General features: G+C 39.0%; 1 protein-coding gene across 5 annotated transcripts in view; it reads right to left on the bottom strand.

Annotated features, from left to right (window-relative positions):
- rbks (ribokinase) overlaps positions 1-13,643 on the bottom strand; it is an 83,854-nt gene that overhangs the window by 33,633 nt on the left and 36,578 nt on the right. For all 5 annotated transcript variants that reach the window (XM_088353734.1, XM_088353733.1, XM_088353737.1 and 2 more), the window contains exon 7: positions 4,226-4,317. In XM_088353734.1, coding sequence (XP_088209860.1) covers positions 4,226-4,317 — 92 coding nt within the window. The remainder of the gene's footprint in view (positions 1-4,225; positions 4,318-13,643) is intronic.

The raw sequence follows: 13,643 nt of genomic DNA, 5'->3' as shown, positions 1-13,643 counted from the left end.
CAGTCACGTTTCTTTTACTTAGATTTGATCAGTTACCCAAACAACTACCAGGTGGCACTATTTTTTTAATCCCCAGAGGATTCACTCAAACAAACTGACTACACATACTTACAAGAGTCCCACAAAAGCTTAAGTCCTGTTCTTTAAATGATGTAAAAATCAAAGCCTTTACTGCCCCAAGGCGGGTAACACAGGCAATATTTGACAAGCGGGTGCCGAAATTTGTGTGCTATTTTCAGTGGTTGAGGTACCATCTTTCAAGGCTTTGATTGAAACTTTGCAACCTCATCCATTAATGACAAGAAGAACATTGTGCACAAGAATACAGTTGATTATTTTAATCTATTTTTGAATTTAATGTTACTTATTGTTGAATGGATGGACTTCGTTGAATTGATGAAATGAATCGGATTCTGGTTGTTTAAAAAAAAACAAATAAGACACTACAATAGTTACTTAGTACTTTAGTATTATTTTTCACAAATTACTTTTTTACTTTTACTCAAGTAATTATTTGGCTGACTTCTTTTTTTGTACTTGAGTTCTATTATTCTGATGTAACAGTACTTTCACCTGAGTACAATTTGTGGCTACTCTCCCCACTTCTGCTACAGAGGAGCATTTGATGGATAAACACACTGCAGAGGTGGACGCTTTCATGACTTTTATAGTTGCTCACTGTTAAGAAGTCTTTTTATTGTGTTTGTTTAATAGTTTTCAGTAGTTCTATTTTAGTGAGGAATATTTTTTTTATATCTCAATATATAGACGGGGCAGCACAGTGGTTAGCGCGTGTGCTGCACAGTTCTGAGGTCATGAGATCGAACCTCCTGTGAGGAGTTTGCATGTTCTCCCCGTGCTTGCGTGGGTTTCCTCTGGGCACGCTGGTTCCCTTCCCACATTCCAAAAACATGCATTTCAGGTTAATTGGCCGGTCCAAATTGTCGCTAGGTGTGAATGAGCGAGCTAATTGTCCGTCCCTGTGTGCCCTGCTGGCAACCTGCACACTGCCCGAAGATGGCTGGGATGGGCTCCAGCGCCCCCGCGACACTACTGAGGATAAGAGGTGCAGATAATGGATGGATGAATATATAGACGCATTTATTTTCTAATCAATTTTTGTGAGGCTGACATAAAGATCCTATAAAAGGTTATTTTAGAAGTGCACTACCTGCTATACAGTATTGCCTTTTGCCATGTTTGACAGTAACAATAAACATAACCAAAGTATACTTGAGATACATCCGAGAATCCATAATTCAAACAGTTAGATGCCAGTTAAGCATGATTCTTTACTGTCTCAATTCTTACTTGTCCCCTTTTGTAATTTCATCTTATTCGGGGCCGAGAACATTTTCAAATTCAAAACGGAAAGACTATTTGTGGCAGAAAGTCAAATATTCAATACATTCTTTATAGGAATTAATCAAAATTTATTTGCTAGTTTATTTAGGGAAGGGTTATCATCTAGGTACATGTTAGAATAGTTAAGAGTTCAACCGTGCTAAATAGGTCAAACAGCTCAGCAAGATTTATATTTATGAATAAACTGTCACTCCTTGCAATTCCCTCACATATTTAGCACTCTTGTTCAGTGCATTGTGGGTAGACCTAAAACATGCGTCTATTCTTAAAGGCCTGACTGAAATGCAATGTCACCACAAAAGTAAATCAGTGAATTATGAAAAGACAATTGATAAATCTTTTTAGTTCAAACAAATATACATCTTATTAACGTGTTAACGTTTTTAAGACTTTCAATAATTGAATTTAAAATATTTTTAATTCCAATTAAGGCCTTATTTTTAGCATAATGAATTCAATGCCTTTTAAAACTTTTCAAGGATCTGTGGGAACCATGCACATATTTTCAAGTAGACACTGCCCAACTTTATCAGTCTTTATTAAAGTAGCACTGATTATGTATTAAGTTGTATTATTCTGTTAATATATACTGCCATTTTCAAAATTCAAATGGACCATTTTTAATCTAACTTAAATGAAGTGAATGAAGTGTCATCATTGCAGTCTCAGTCAACTCTGACATGATGCACATGTAAGGACGTGCTCAAATAAACTCTTAATTTTGCATCTTTCTTGGGGTTTGAGTTGGTGTTCAGACATGAAGCAGGGCTTTTCTTACTTTCACCATTTTCATGCTACATGAAAAAATAGAAATCTGAAAAGAAACATGAGGGCGAGCATTACCCCTGCCCCAAATATAGAATTTATAATATAATAATGCAAAAAGGGGCCACAGTGAATTTTCTCGCAAACCAGATGTTGCCCGCAGGCCTTTATTTTGGCATTGTTGCACTATGACAACTGTGTGAATTCTAGCCCGAATAATTGCTTTGCTGACTGAAACCAAACCTAACAAAACCAAACCTCACAAAAACAAACCAAACAAAAACAAAACAAACTGAACTTGGTATTTCAGTATAAGTTAGTATTGAAAAGTTTTCCACCTCAACATTTTCCCATTTTACATGACTTTTGATTGCCTTTCATGTCTGCACACCTGGCCATACGTTGTTCTTTCTGCTCCACAACACGACATCAAATAGCATTTCTGCAAACCCCCACAGGGCAGCTGACTCAGCCCAAAACCACATCTGCCTTTTTAAAATTATGATTATTCCCGGCTAAGCACGCCCACTTTCACTCATCTGTCATCACCTGACAACCAAGTCTTGATGTACCATGACCGTAAAAGGGTGCAGGGACTTATTCCCACCACCATGCTGTAACGTTCGTGTAAACATTAAGTTTATTCATTAAGTTTTAAGTGATGTGCTAGATAGTCACGACTGAGATATACACTGTCGGTGAATCACCGCAGAAAGGTGTGCGTCTGCGTGGGGTATCATCTCGAACCACCCTGCCCCGCACAGGTCCTCAAATAGAGACCATATAATGTAAATTCCGGACCACAGAGCATACCTGATTAAAAGTTGCATGCTCAAATTTAGGAACGAAACTCAATCTTTTCTTTGTACAAGCCTCATCAGATTTTCGGCCGCAAGCTCAAACAGCCATACATAGTGTTTAAAGGGGTGAGGAGTGTGTGGAGAAGTTATGTACTGGTACACTGTGCAACCCAACAAATTATCTGTATCTTTAACATCTTGGCTGAATTTAGCCTCAAATCTCTTTAGAAAGACTAAAAGAGAAAGAGAGAGTGAAATAAATTGAGAACAAGAGAGACATGGAGAAAGAAAGAGAGAAAAAGAAAGAGAAAAGAGTGAGAGACAGAAAAACAGTGAGTGTGACAGAGAGGGAAAGAAAGAGTGAGAAATAGAGTAGCAAAGAGTATATGAAAAATATAGAAATAAAAAAGAAAAAAAAGAACAAGCTAGAAAAGGAGAGGTAGAAAGATAGACGGAAAGAAAAGGGATGAAGATAAAAAAAAAAAAGGAGAAAGAGAAATATACAGCTCCAGTTGCTTTGCGAGTGGCGCCTGGCTTTGGCAACATTCAGTGGACATATATAAAACAGCAGCTCATTTTTCTCTTGCACTTCTCTCAGCATTGTTTTGCTGGCTGAAATTCAGCTTGCAGGCTGCATGTTTGACTCCTGTGTTAGCCTGCTCCTGACCATGCTAACAATTAGGCAAATATTATATCAATATAATTTTAACACATCCCATTTCCTACAAGGCGACTGTAAATAAAAAAGGAAATTTGACTTTGAGGGCCGTTACTTGGAGTATTTTTTCACCAAAATCCAAAACAAGTGTTTCTGCCTAATTTGCCAAAAGACTGTGGCTGTTTTCCAAGAATACAATATTAAGAGGAACTGACAGACAACATGCTGACTACAACAAGCTAACTGGAAACTAACACTGTGAAAAGGTGAAGCAACTGAGGCTATTTTAACGGCAAAGCAGCGCTTTTTCACCGCAAGTCAAATGCTAATGCTAAAGACGCTGATTGCCAAGCACTGGGGACCTTTTCATGGATGTTGAATTTATTAAATACTGTTCAAACAATGCCAAGCTGAAATGTCGGCATTCACACATTTTCAGCTTACCAAAAAGCAGCTTGTAGTGCAGAATTTACAGTACATCAATTTGCACAAATACGTGCTGAAATAATGACTACATCAATGTGGGACCAACATTTTAAAATAGTCCAATGAGAGTTTTGCGGTTTTTCTCACTTAACTTGTTGCTTCATGGTTAAAAATAGAACATGGATAAAGTAGCATTTGTGTGATTCATCACCTCAGACTCGTTGCAGCAGAACACATCAGAGAATCGATAAAATTCCGGATCCAAGTCAGAGAGAGCGGGCGCCGGGTTGAATATTGTTTTTACTGCAACAAAAAACAGTCAACAACAGTCAGACGTTAATGTTATGGATGAAGGGTAAAATGTTTTTCTACCAGACAGCAAAAATATTAAAGTAGCTGGGACCCTATCCCAAGGGCGAGACACCTGCAGCTTTAGAGCTGCATGTAACTCTTTGGACCTGCCTAGTGGCTCCGTACAGATGTTTCTGAATTGTTTGAAAATGTCAAGAGATGGGGAAGGAAAATATATATGTATTTTTGAGTGTGATGGTTTTCTTTAGAATACTTATTATCCCCTTCACAATCCAGTAAAATTCCCTTAAAATTGCAATCCTAGATGTACTGAAAGTAAATTGAATGCTATTCTTGATCCGTTTGAAGAATATGGAGGCTTTTGGTTTCTTTTGAAAGGTTTGTTTCAAACTGAAAAAGTCACTGCAAGGGCTACCAATATTGAGTAATCTGAGTTGGAACACACAAAAATAAGTTTTTATTCTCACTTTATTATTTTTGCATTCAAATTCCTGCATGTAGCAGGATTGCTTACGGGTAGTAGCATGATCAACTTAGCTGGAAAACACGTGAGACAACAGCTTTAAGCCTTCCTGCTATCGTGTCAAATTTGATCACAATCTGAATAACAAAACATTGTATTTTACACATTTTCATAAGGGTACGTTTAGGCGTTTCCAAAAGTGGCCATCAGGAGACGACCAGTTTGCAAGACTAAAACCTTTGCAAATGTGTATTTTACTTCGGCCAATGTTTTAGACATTTTGAAAGAGTTATCAATGTTTGACTTCTCTTTCCAGAAGTCAGTCAATGATTGTGCACACTTGCACGTAATAATAGAGCGTAAAAATGGATCAGAGTTGCATTTGTGCACGTATATTTTTGGCTCTGATTTGAAAACAAATAACAAAAATTGTATACATTTATGTTGTGAATTTCATTTGCTAATCAATGTGTCAATGATCATTTCTTTCAGTTACTATCTAATGTTATTTGAAGCTGTGTTCTTGTTTTATCAATGCCGGCTTAATGGCTAATGGTGACTATGGACCATGATAAAAAGCCTGCAATTGCCCGAGAGTGGTGTCAATCAAAAGGACAGAAGCTAACGGCCATTTTGGTAATAATTTTACGAGGCTGTTTATTTTTGATGGGATGGCATTAGCTCAAGAGATAGAGCGCTCGTCTTGGGATCAAGAGATTGCAGGTTCTATTCCCGGCTCCTACGTGTTATATGTCAAAGTGTCCTGAGACTGTATCCCTAATGCCCCCAATAAGCAGGTCGGCGCCTTGCATGGCTCCCTCGCTATGACACAATTTACTTTTCACGGTTTCAACACTTCATGGATTAGTATTGTGCATTGTATTCTTCAAATTGATTGTATTATACATCTCCCTGTTTATTAGTTATTTGACAGTCCAGCAGTTACTTGTAAATAAAGATTAAAAAAGCATTTATACAGTACATTCTTTTGTTTGACAAATGTTTAGTTTTAGTGTATTTAATAGTATAATATTGAAAGAATAATAATAATAAATGTTTTTTACTTCACAGATTTTGCCTTTTTGGAACCCCTGGTAATGAACAATGGATTTTGAGTCAATACATTTTCCTGCAATAAAAATTAGTTCCTGCACATTCACAATTATTGTAAGGTCAAAACGTATTTTGTTTAATATCAACAGAACAAAACATAATTCATTACTGCTAGGGATTGCTCTACTGTAGAAAACAAAAGTGGAAAAGCTATGAAATGATTCAATTACCTTCAGAAAAAAGGACACAGGCTGGTAGGAAAACCTTGTGTCCTGGTGATGTAAACTAAGGCTGCAACAACTAAAAAATAACATGGATTATAACGCTGGAAACTAATAAGATAACTGATTTGTTGTATCACGTGATGCGTGGTCAGGCAGAGGGCGCCAAGACTGTCTTTATAAAAAGCTATCATACGTTTTTAAGTCTTTTTTATTTTATTGAACATCATTGCAAACAAAATTGTCAACTTTGTAGTGTTTGACCGTTTCATCCTGAAACAATTTTTTCAAGGGAACAAAAAGTGTTTTGTGCATTATTTTTCTATCTGCCTGTAACTTCAATATTTGAAGGAGGTAATTAGATGATGAAAACAATCGTTAGTTGCTGCCCTAATGTAAACTTTGAATTCCCAGGGCAGTGTCAGTGTGTGTGTATGACCCATACACATTTAAAAATACTACAGGCAAAACAGGAGTAAGCTCCACTGTGACCTTCTGTGCTAATATTGAAAAGCGCAGAGGAAAACTCTGTAATCCTCTGCCCGTGTTGAAAATCACAACCTGATGCATATTCATGAGGGGCAAGCATTAATGCATCAAATAGCGTGATTTCATTGTTTAGCCGAGGATAAGCCCAGCTCCACGAAGCGATTAATTTGTATAGCCCTGCAAACAAAACCAAAATCCTCATGCGAATGTGTGCACACTTATGTGTTGGGCTTATTATACACATTCGGAGCAGAAATAACAAAGTCGGCCCTGTGCGAGCATGTACGCAGTTTTGCGCGTCTGTTTGCGTGGGCTGTTGGAGGTCGTGTGGGTTTGCATTGGGCTTGGGCCACCTGGCACTTGAGGGGGATGCTAGGTGGGAATAACGGCTAGCACTTCCACCCGTCACGTCATGTATGATATGATATGGCCTTCAAAAATATTGGAAGAGTGAGTAGGTTACGAACATTTGAGTGGGACATTATCACATTTAGCGCCATTGACGGTATTGATGTCTGACCTCAATCTTTGCAGGTAATTAGTTGCGGTATATACTCGTAAATAAGTAAATGTCGGAACTATAAACTACAATATTGAAATTCGAGGGTTAAAATGAACACGAAGGGGCATGCTCTGTCATTCTCTGTCCTCATGCCTATAAGTCACTCTGGGGTGTCCGGATTGTGCTTAAGAGTGAATTCATCTCATTTTATTGTCATTTAGAGTGTTGCATTACCTATTTTGCCCATAATGATGGGTCTCAAGTTATAAGAGGAAGGAAAAGTGGAAAACAGTGACAATAACAATCGAGTCCTAGAAGGAAATTGTGTACGAGTCTCTCTCATCAAAGCGGTGCTTATTCACCACCATACGTTTCTCTTAAATCGGACGAGCTGGTGCCAGCCAATATTTGCCATTGTGACAAATTTTTAAAAGCCTACAGAACTGTAGCTATATTGACATATCATCTTTTTGTGAAAGGATGCAGTTAAAGCAGAACTTTGACTTTGTTTTTTTTTTTTTTTTTGCATTTGCAAAAGGCAATATCCAAACAATGCTTTCCATAGACACAGGGGCGTATAGCAAGTAACATAACATTTTATTGCAAAAACACGGAACTTTGCAAGAACCTTTTAGCGCCCAATGTTTCCAGAAACGAGATCACACGATCGTGGTCACCATCGCGATTGCGTTCACTCGGGCGCCCACGAAACGTCATTCCTCTCTGCCCTGACAATAACGAAGGTACTTTGGTATTCTTTTTTTTTTTAGAAAGAAAAATGTTCTGTTTAGCTGTTAACTGTTACTTATCCATATCTTCACTACCCTTACTACACTTTACCACGCCTACTTGGTGGATATGGGAGGCAACACTGGGAAGTGGGGCTTTCCCGATGTGTGGACATAGATCTGATCAAAGCCATCTGCAATCTTATGGTTATTCATCACACTGAAATAATTTACGGAGGCTTGATACATGTTGATGAGCAGAACCAAACAGTTTAAAAAACAAACAAACACATTTTTACGTTTTGGCACTCAGGGACAACATTTCTAAAAAAAAAAGTATTAATACGTTATGGCATTGAAGTGAGTTAAAGTTACAGAAATTGCTTTAAAACAGTGTTTTTATACTAATCTTTGTCATCTAAAAATGTAATTATCACTGTTTAGGTACAAGTTTCATTAATATTCTGAGTATGTGTTACTTTAGTATGTGGCTATTTTAAAGCAGTTTTAGATAGGTCAACCTAGATGCAAGTAAATACAGTTTTATCATTAAAAATGTGGAGAACCTGAAATGGAAAGCTGGAAATGTTTTTTAATCCGTGTGTGTGATAACGTCCAGTGATCAGTTTTGCAACATGAAAAAAGGTAAAACGCCACAGTTTAGGTTTACAAGATTTAATAATGGAGTAAAAGTGTTTATCATGCTTCTCCTCAGGGTTATTCATACAAGCTGCTTTAACTCTGCAGTTAAAACAGGTTAAGCTTTAATTCAGACATAAAGCTTTAGAGCTCAGACTTTTATTAGCTTAAGTTTTGTTAATTTACTACATAGAAGTTTTGGCTATATGAGTTTAGGAGAAAAAAACTTGTTTTAAAATGTTTTAAAAATGCCAGACAAGTCTCTTCTCAAAACTCACTGCCAGTGTGGTATATACAGCAAACATGAGGTAAAAAAAATATTCTGAAAAGCAACTTCATATCTAATCCACCCAGACATGGGACCAAGTCACACATGTGCAAGTCTCAAGTAAGTCTCAAGTCTTCACCTTCAAGTCCCAAGTAAGTCCCAAGTATTTTTTTCTTGGGCAAGTCAAGTCACAAGTCAAGTCCCGAGTCTTAGATTGCCAAGTCCAAGTCAAGTCACAAGTCATAAAAACAGCGACTCGAGTCGACTCGAGTCCAAGTCACTAAGTCTCAAGTCCCCATGTCTGAATCCACCTAAACTACTTTTTAAATCCAGATTTGTGTGTGTGTGTTTGTGTGCGTGCGTGCATGCCTGTGTATTTAACTTGTAGGTTCCGAAACAGCTTAAATATTTTTCTTGAAAACGTAGACGTCCACAGGGTATTTAGCTAGATTTCAAAGTACCACCAATGACTACCAACAAGCCGATAAACATCTGGCCTACTTATAGGTGCTGCAACTCTCGCCCGCCGACCACTCCAAGCCACCAAATTCAATCGTCTATTGACTCAGAAACGCCTGGCCATTTTGCTTGTCTTCTCAAATTGTAAAACTCGTGCAGTAAAACAATCTGGACAAAACTGCTCAAACTTAAACTCAGAGCATTTTTGACTGAAGCGATTAAAGAGGAAGAGTAAAAATCACCATATCACCAAACCATACTCTTACTCAAATTGAATGCTCATGGTTTCAACAGTTTTATCGTATGTAAGAAATCAAGGACAAAATCAAAGATGAAGTAATTTTTGTGTTTCCTCTATCTGTTCCTGGATCTTCCATCTGTGCTGTGATCACAGCGTTTACGGCCAAGTGTGATATTTCAAGCGCTGACGGCAAATAGTTGAGTTCGGCGCTCATCAAATGTGCTTGTAATCAGGAACTCAGCAGATTGACGCGAATCATTATGTAGGCAAGTGGCTTTTATGAAATACTAAATACTTATTCTCGTCAACTGATGTTGATATTTTATGGGGGAGCATGTTGGTCTCAGGTTGCTTAATACCGTGGCCGGTGTACAAACCGCAGACTTTTTTTCTGCTGCCTGCAGATGTTGAAATTGGGGGATGAACATCAACTGAGTCATGTCTGGAAGCTTTGTGTGCGTCAAAAGCTGTTCAGGAGGTGTGGCAAGCAATGCTGAGAAAATCTTTGAAGGAGGGGCAAGAGAGAGCTACTTGTTGTTGATTTTAAAACATTTGGGAAAGGGAAATGGGAAAGTTGAGTCATCATTAAGTATGTAAAATGTTTTTAATAGCTGCAATTAAAAATCTATCTATCTATGTATCAATCTACCCTGGTCATAACCCTCGAGAGGGGTGACCGACAGCAAGACAACACATAAAAAATAAAGAAAATAAAAGAAAATAAAGAAAATAAAAAGGGAAAAGGTAGCAAAAAAAAACACACACAAAAATCTTTGGACCATGGCCAGCTCAAATGCCCAAACACCCAAACAAGTTAAGCACCTCAACATCCAAGTTTGTCATGCTTTCGTCCCTCCAGATGAAACGGAAAACACAAAAGCGACCATGTCACTCGGGTCAGGGTGACACAACACACTCTTCTGTTCAACAGCAGGGCCCGACAGCTTTCACTGGTTTACCCCTGCCGCATCATACGGGTGCCCTGCCCATCCCTTAGAACGCGTCCAAACATCCCACAACACCTCTCCACTCATTCCTATCACCAACAAATTTAAAGAATCCTGTGGTGAGGGGCCCTCCCCCCTGGGAGGTGTGAGAATTCTCCCACCGTGGTCCGCTGCGTGTCTTAAGAGGTGACTAAAGTGGAGGGAGAGAGGGCACTGGGGATCATCTCCTCTCTATTTCTACTCCCTAAGAGACAGCAAGACAATTAAAATAGTGTTCATAATTACAAGGGGAGGGAAATTGGAGGAGGGAAGACTGCATGATGGTACAGAAATGAAGGGATACATACATTTCTGTTATTCAGGCAATTTAATGTGCATGGCACTTTTTTCACTTGTGACGGCCATCTCTGGTTTGAAGTGTTACTGGAGCTTATTATCATGCTGATGCATGGTGCCGCACCACCTCTCGCCCAAGGAAACTTTCGTCGAATCGTTCGCTTCAACACACTTGTTTTCCTTGCCTCCGCGATCTTCCGAAGAATTTCTCCATTTTTTCGTGCCGGAATTATTGCCATTGTTATCACTTTCTGCATTATGTTTCGAATTATTACTGACACTGATGAAACTACCAATTTTGTGTGATTTTCACCTAATACTAACTGTTTTTTCAGAGGCATACTTAACCTTCACCTTCCCTAGACGACAACCACCACAACAGTGACGTAATCTCGAAGCAACGAGATCTCGTTTGCCGAGATCGGAGTGCAGACGAAAACTCGAACCCCGAGACCAAAACACCAATGGCGGATCCGCCTGACGAAACGTTTGGAGTGCGGTAAATCTTTGTTAAAAAAAAAAAAGAAATCGGGTAATAATGACAATTTTGTGTCAAGCAAGTTGCGTCCCGGGGACGCACGTTGATTTGACACTATGCGTCCCCAGCAAAAATGATGCGTCTAGGACGCAGGGAGAACACCGTTTAAGAAACCATAACCTTAAATAGAAATGACCAAGAGACTTGCTCCTTTTTTTTTGACACACTCAGATTTTTATGGCGCTCCAGGTGTGGTACGTGCCTCGTATAAATGATGATGAACCTTGATCCAAGTTTTATCAGAGGGATCTCCCAAAGACTAACAAGCTATTCTAAATTGCAGGCGAAGGGAAATCATTTCCTAGTATCCAACATTTCCATATACTGTACATGCGTCAGTCGCACCATCAGGGTTCTTGTTTGCTTTCCTGTGTTACCTTCCTCCGCTGTCACAATGACCAGGTTAGCGGATTTGTCATATTTAACAACTTCCTATTATTAGAAGCCCTCAGCGTCATGAAGACGACTGGAGGGCTTCTCGTCAGGGCCCTCCACGAGTAATCTATCGCAGCATGCTGCCAGGACCCAAACGTCACAGCCATAGCTGTGTTGCAGATGGGATACCCAGATGGCCATGCTGAATGCCACCCGATTTTTCGCTGCCCTTCCCAACCTCCTCCTGATACCACGTGATCAGGCCAAGCGTGTGGCAGGGGAGAGATGGGAAAGCAAACATGCTTGGCAACCACGCCATTTTGACGTGGTGGCACAACGGCTTTGTGTAAATGGAATTCTCTGGAGAAGATGGGTGCAAATGGTTTTGACGCTCAAGATCTAATAATCGCTCGAAGTACGCAAATGTCGGTCGCTTAAGGCAAAATGGACTACAAATGCTAGCTTTTGGAAACCCTATAAGACTCTAAAGACAGATTTTTTTATTTTTTGGATAGAGGTACCATATTTATTCGTGTGTAACATGCATTTATTTTTACATAAGAAATGACTCAAAGTTTGGGTGCACGTTATAAACAAGATTTGATTAATCGAAAAATATTGCCAAAGAGAATCGCAAAACATAGGATGGAACAGGAATTGAACCTGGGACACGGCTGTGAGAGCACTGAATCCTAACCACTAGACCACCAGGAAAAAAATGTTGGATTTCATCTAATTTTCACACTATTTTTAGTCACGGTACCAATCTTAATAAATTAGAAATGTACTCCAACACACTGTAATGGTTGCCCCTTAAAATGGAAATTACCTCTTAAAATGGGAGAGGGACCCCTCCAAAATTAGTATTTCAACACCCTGCTATTTTGCTATTTCTCCCACTTAAAAATCATGGAGGGGTCTGCAATTTTTATTGTAGGTGCATGTCCACTGTGAGAAGGATAAACTAAAAAGAAAAATCCAGAGATCAAAATGCATGATTTTTAAAAAATGTATTTGTCTGATACAGCTGCAAATAAGTATTTGAACACCTGTGTATCATCTATAATTCTTACCCTGAAAGTCCTGTTAGTCCGCCCATTAGAAGTCCACCTGAACTCCATGTATCATCCTGAATCATATGCACCTGTTTGAGGTGGTTAGCAGCACAAAGACACCTGTCCACCCTATACAATAAGTAAGACTTTAACTTGTCACATGGCGAAGAGAAAAGAGCTATCCAAGACACTAGAGACAGAATTGTACACCTCCACAGGGCTGGAAGGGGCTACAGAGCAATTGCCAAGCAGCTTGGTGAAAAAAGGTCCACTGTTGGAGCAATCATTAGAAAATGGAAGAAGCTATACATGACGGCCAATCTCAATCCGAGTGGAGCCTCATGCAAGAAAATTAACTCGTAGGGTCTCAATGATTCTAAGAAAGGTGAGGAATCACCCTGGGTGTCTTGAAAATAGAAAACGCAAAACAAGAAAAATGAAAAGGAAATGGAAGGAAGTTCGAGTCAATGTATGTGACAGAACTTTGCAAAATCGCCCAAAGGAAATTGGATTTTCATAAAGGAAAGCTAAAAGGAAACCATCATTGACGCTTAAACAGAAAAGAACAAGACTACAATGGGCTAAAGAGAGGCAATCATGGACTGTGCATAACTGGATGAAGATTTTCTTCAGTGATGAGTCACAAATCATGCATTGGACAAATTTGATGATGCTGGAATTTTTGTTTGGTGCCGTTCCGGTGAGATTTACGAAGAGAACTACCTTAAGAAAACATCAAGATTCCCACATCAGGCAAAGGCACTGGGGAGATGGCTTTTGTCAAATCTGCAATAAATGCAAGTTTATATGGACAATTTGGACAGCGTTCTAATCCCTTCTATTGATAATATGTTTAGGGATGATGAACTCATTTTCCAAAATGACAATGAATCATACCACAGAGCAAAAACTGTGAAAGCATTCCTTGGAGAAAGACGCATCCAGTCAATGTCATGGTCTGCAAATAGCCCAGATCTCAACCCAATTGATAACTTGTAGTGGA

This window comes from Urocampus carinirostris, chromosome 15 (assembly GCF_059441175.1).
Source record: "Urocampus carinirostris isolate Australia breed hairy pipefish chromosome 15, RoL_Ucar_1.0, whole genome shotgun sequence".
Lineage (NCBI taxonomy): Eukaryota > Metazoa > Chordata > Actinopteri > Syngnathiformes > Syngnathidae > Urocampus > Urocampus carinirostris.
The sequence above is the reverse complement of the archived record's forward strand: the minus strand, read 5'-3'. Positions and strand labels throughout refer to the sequence as shown.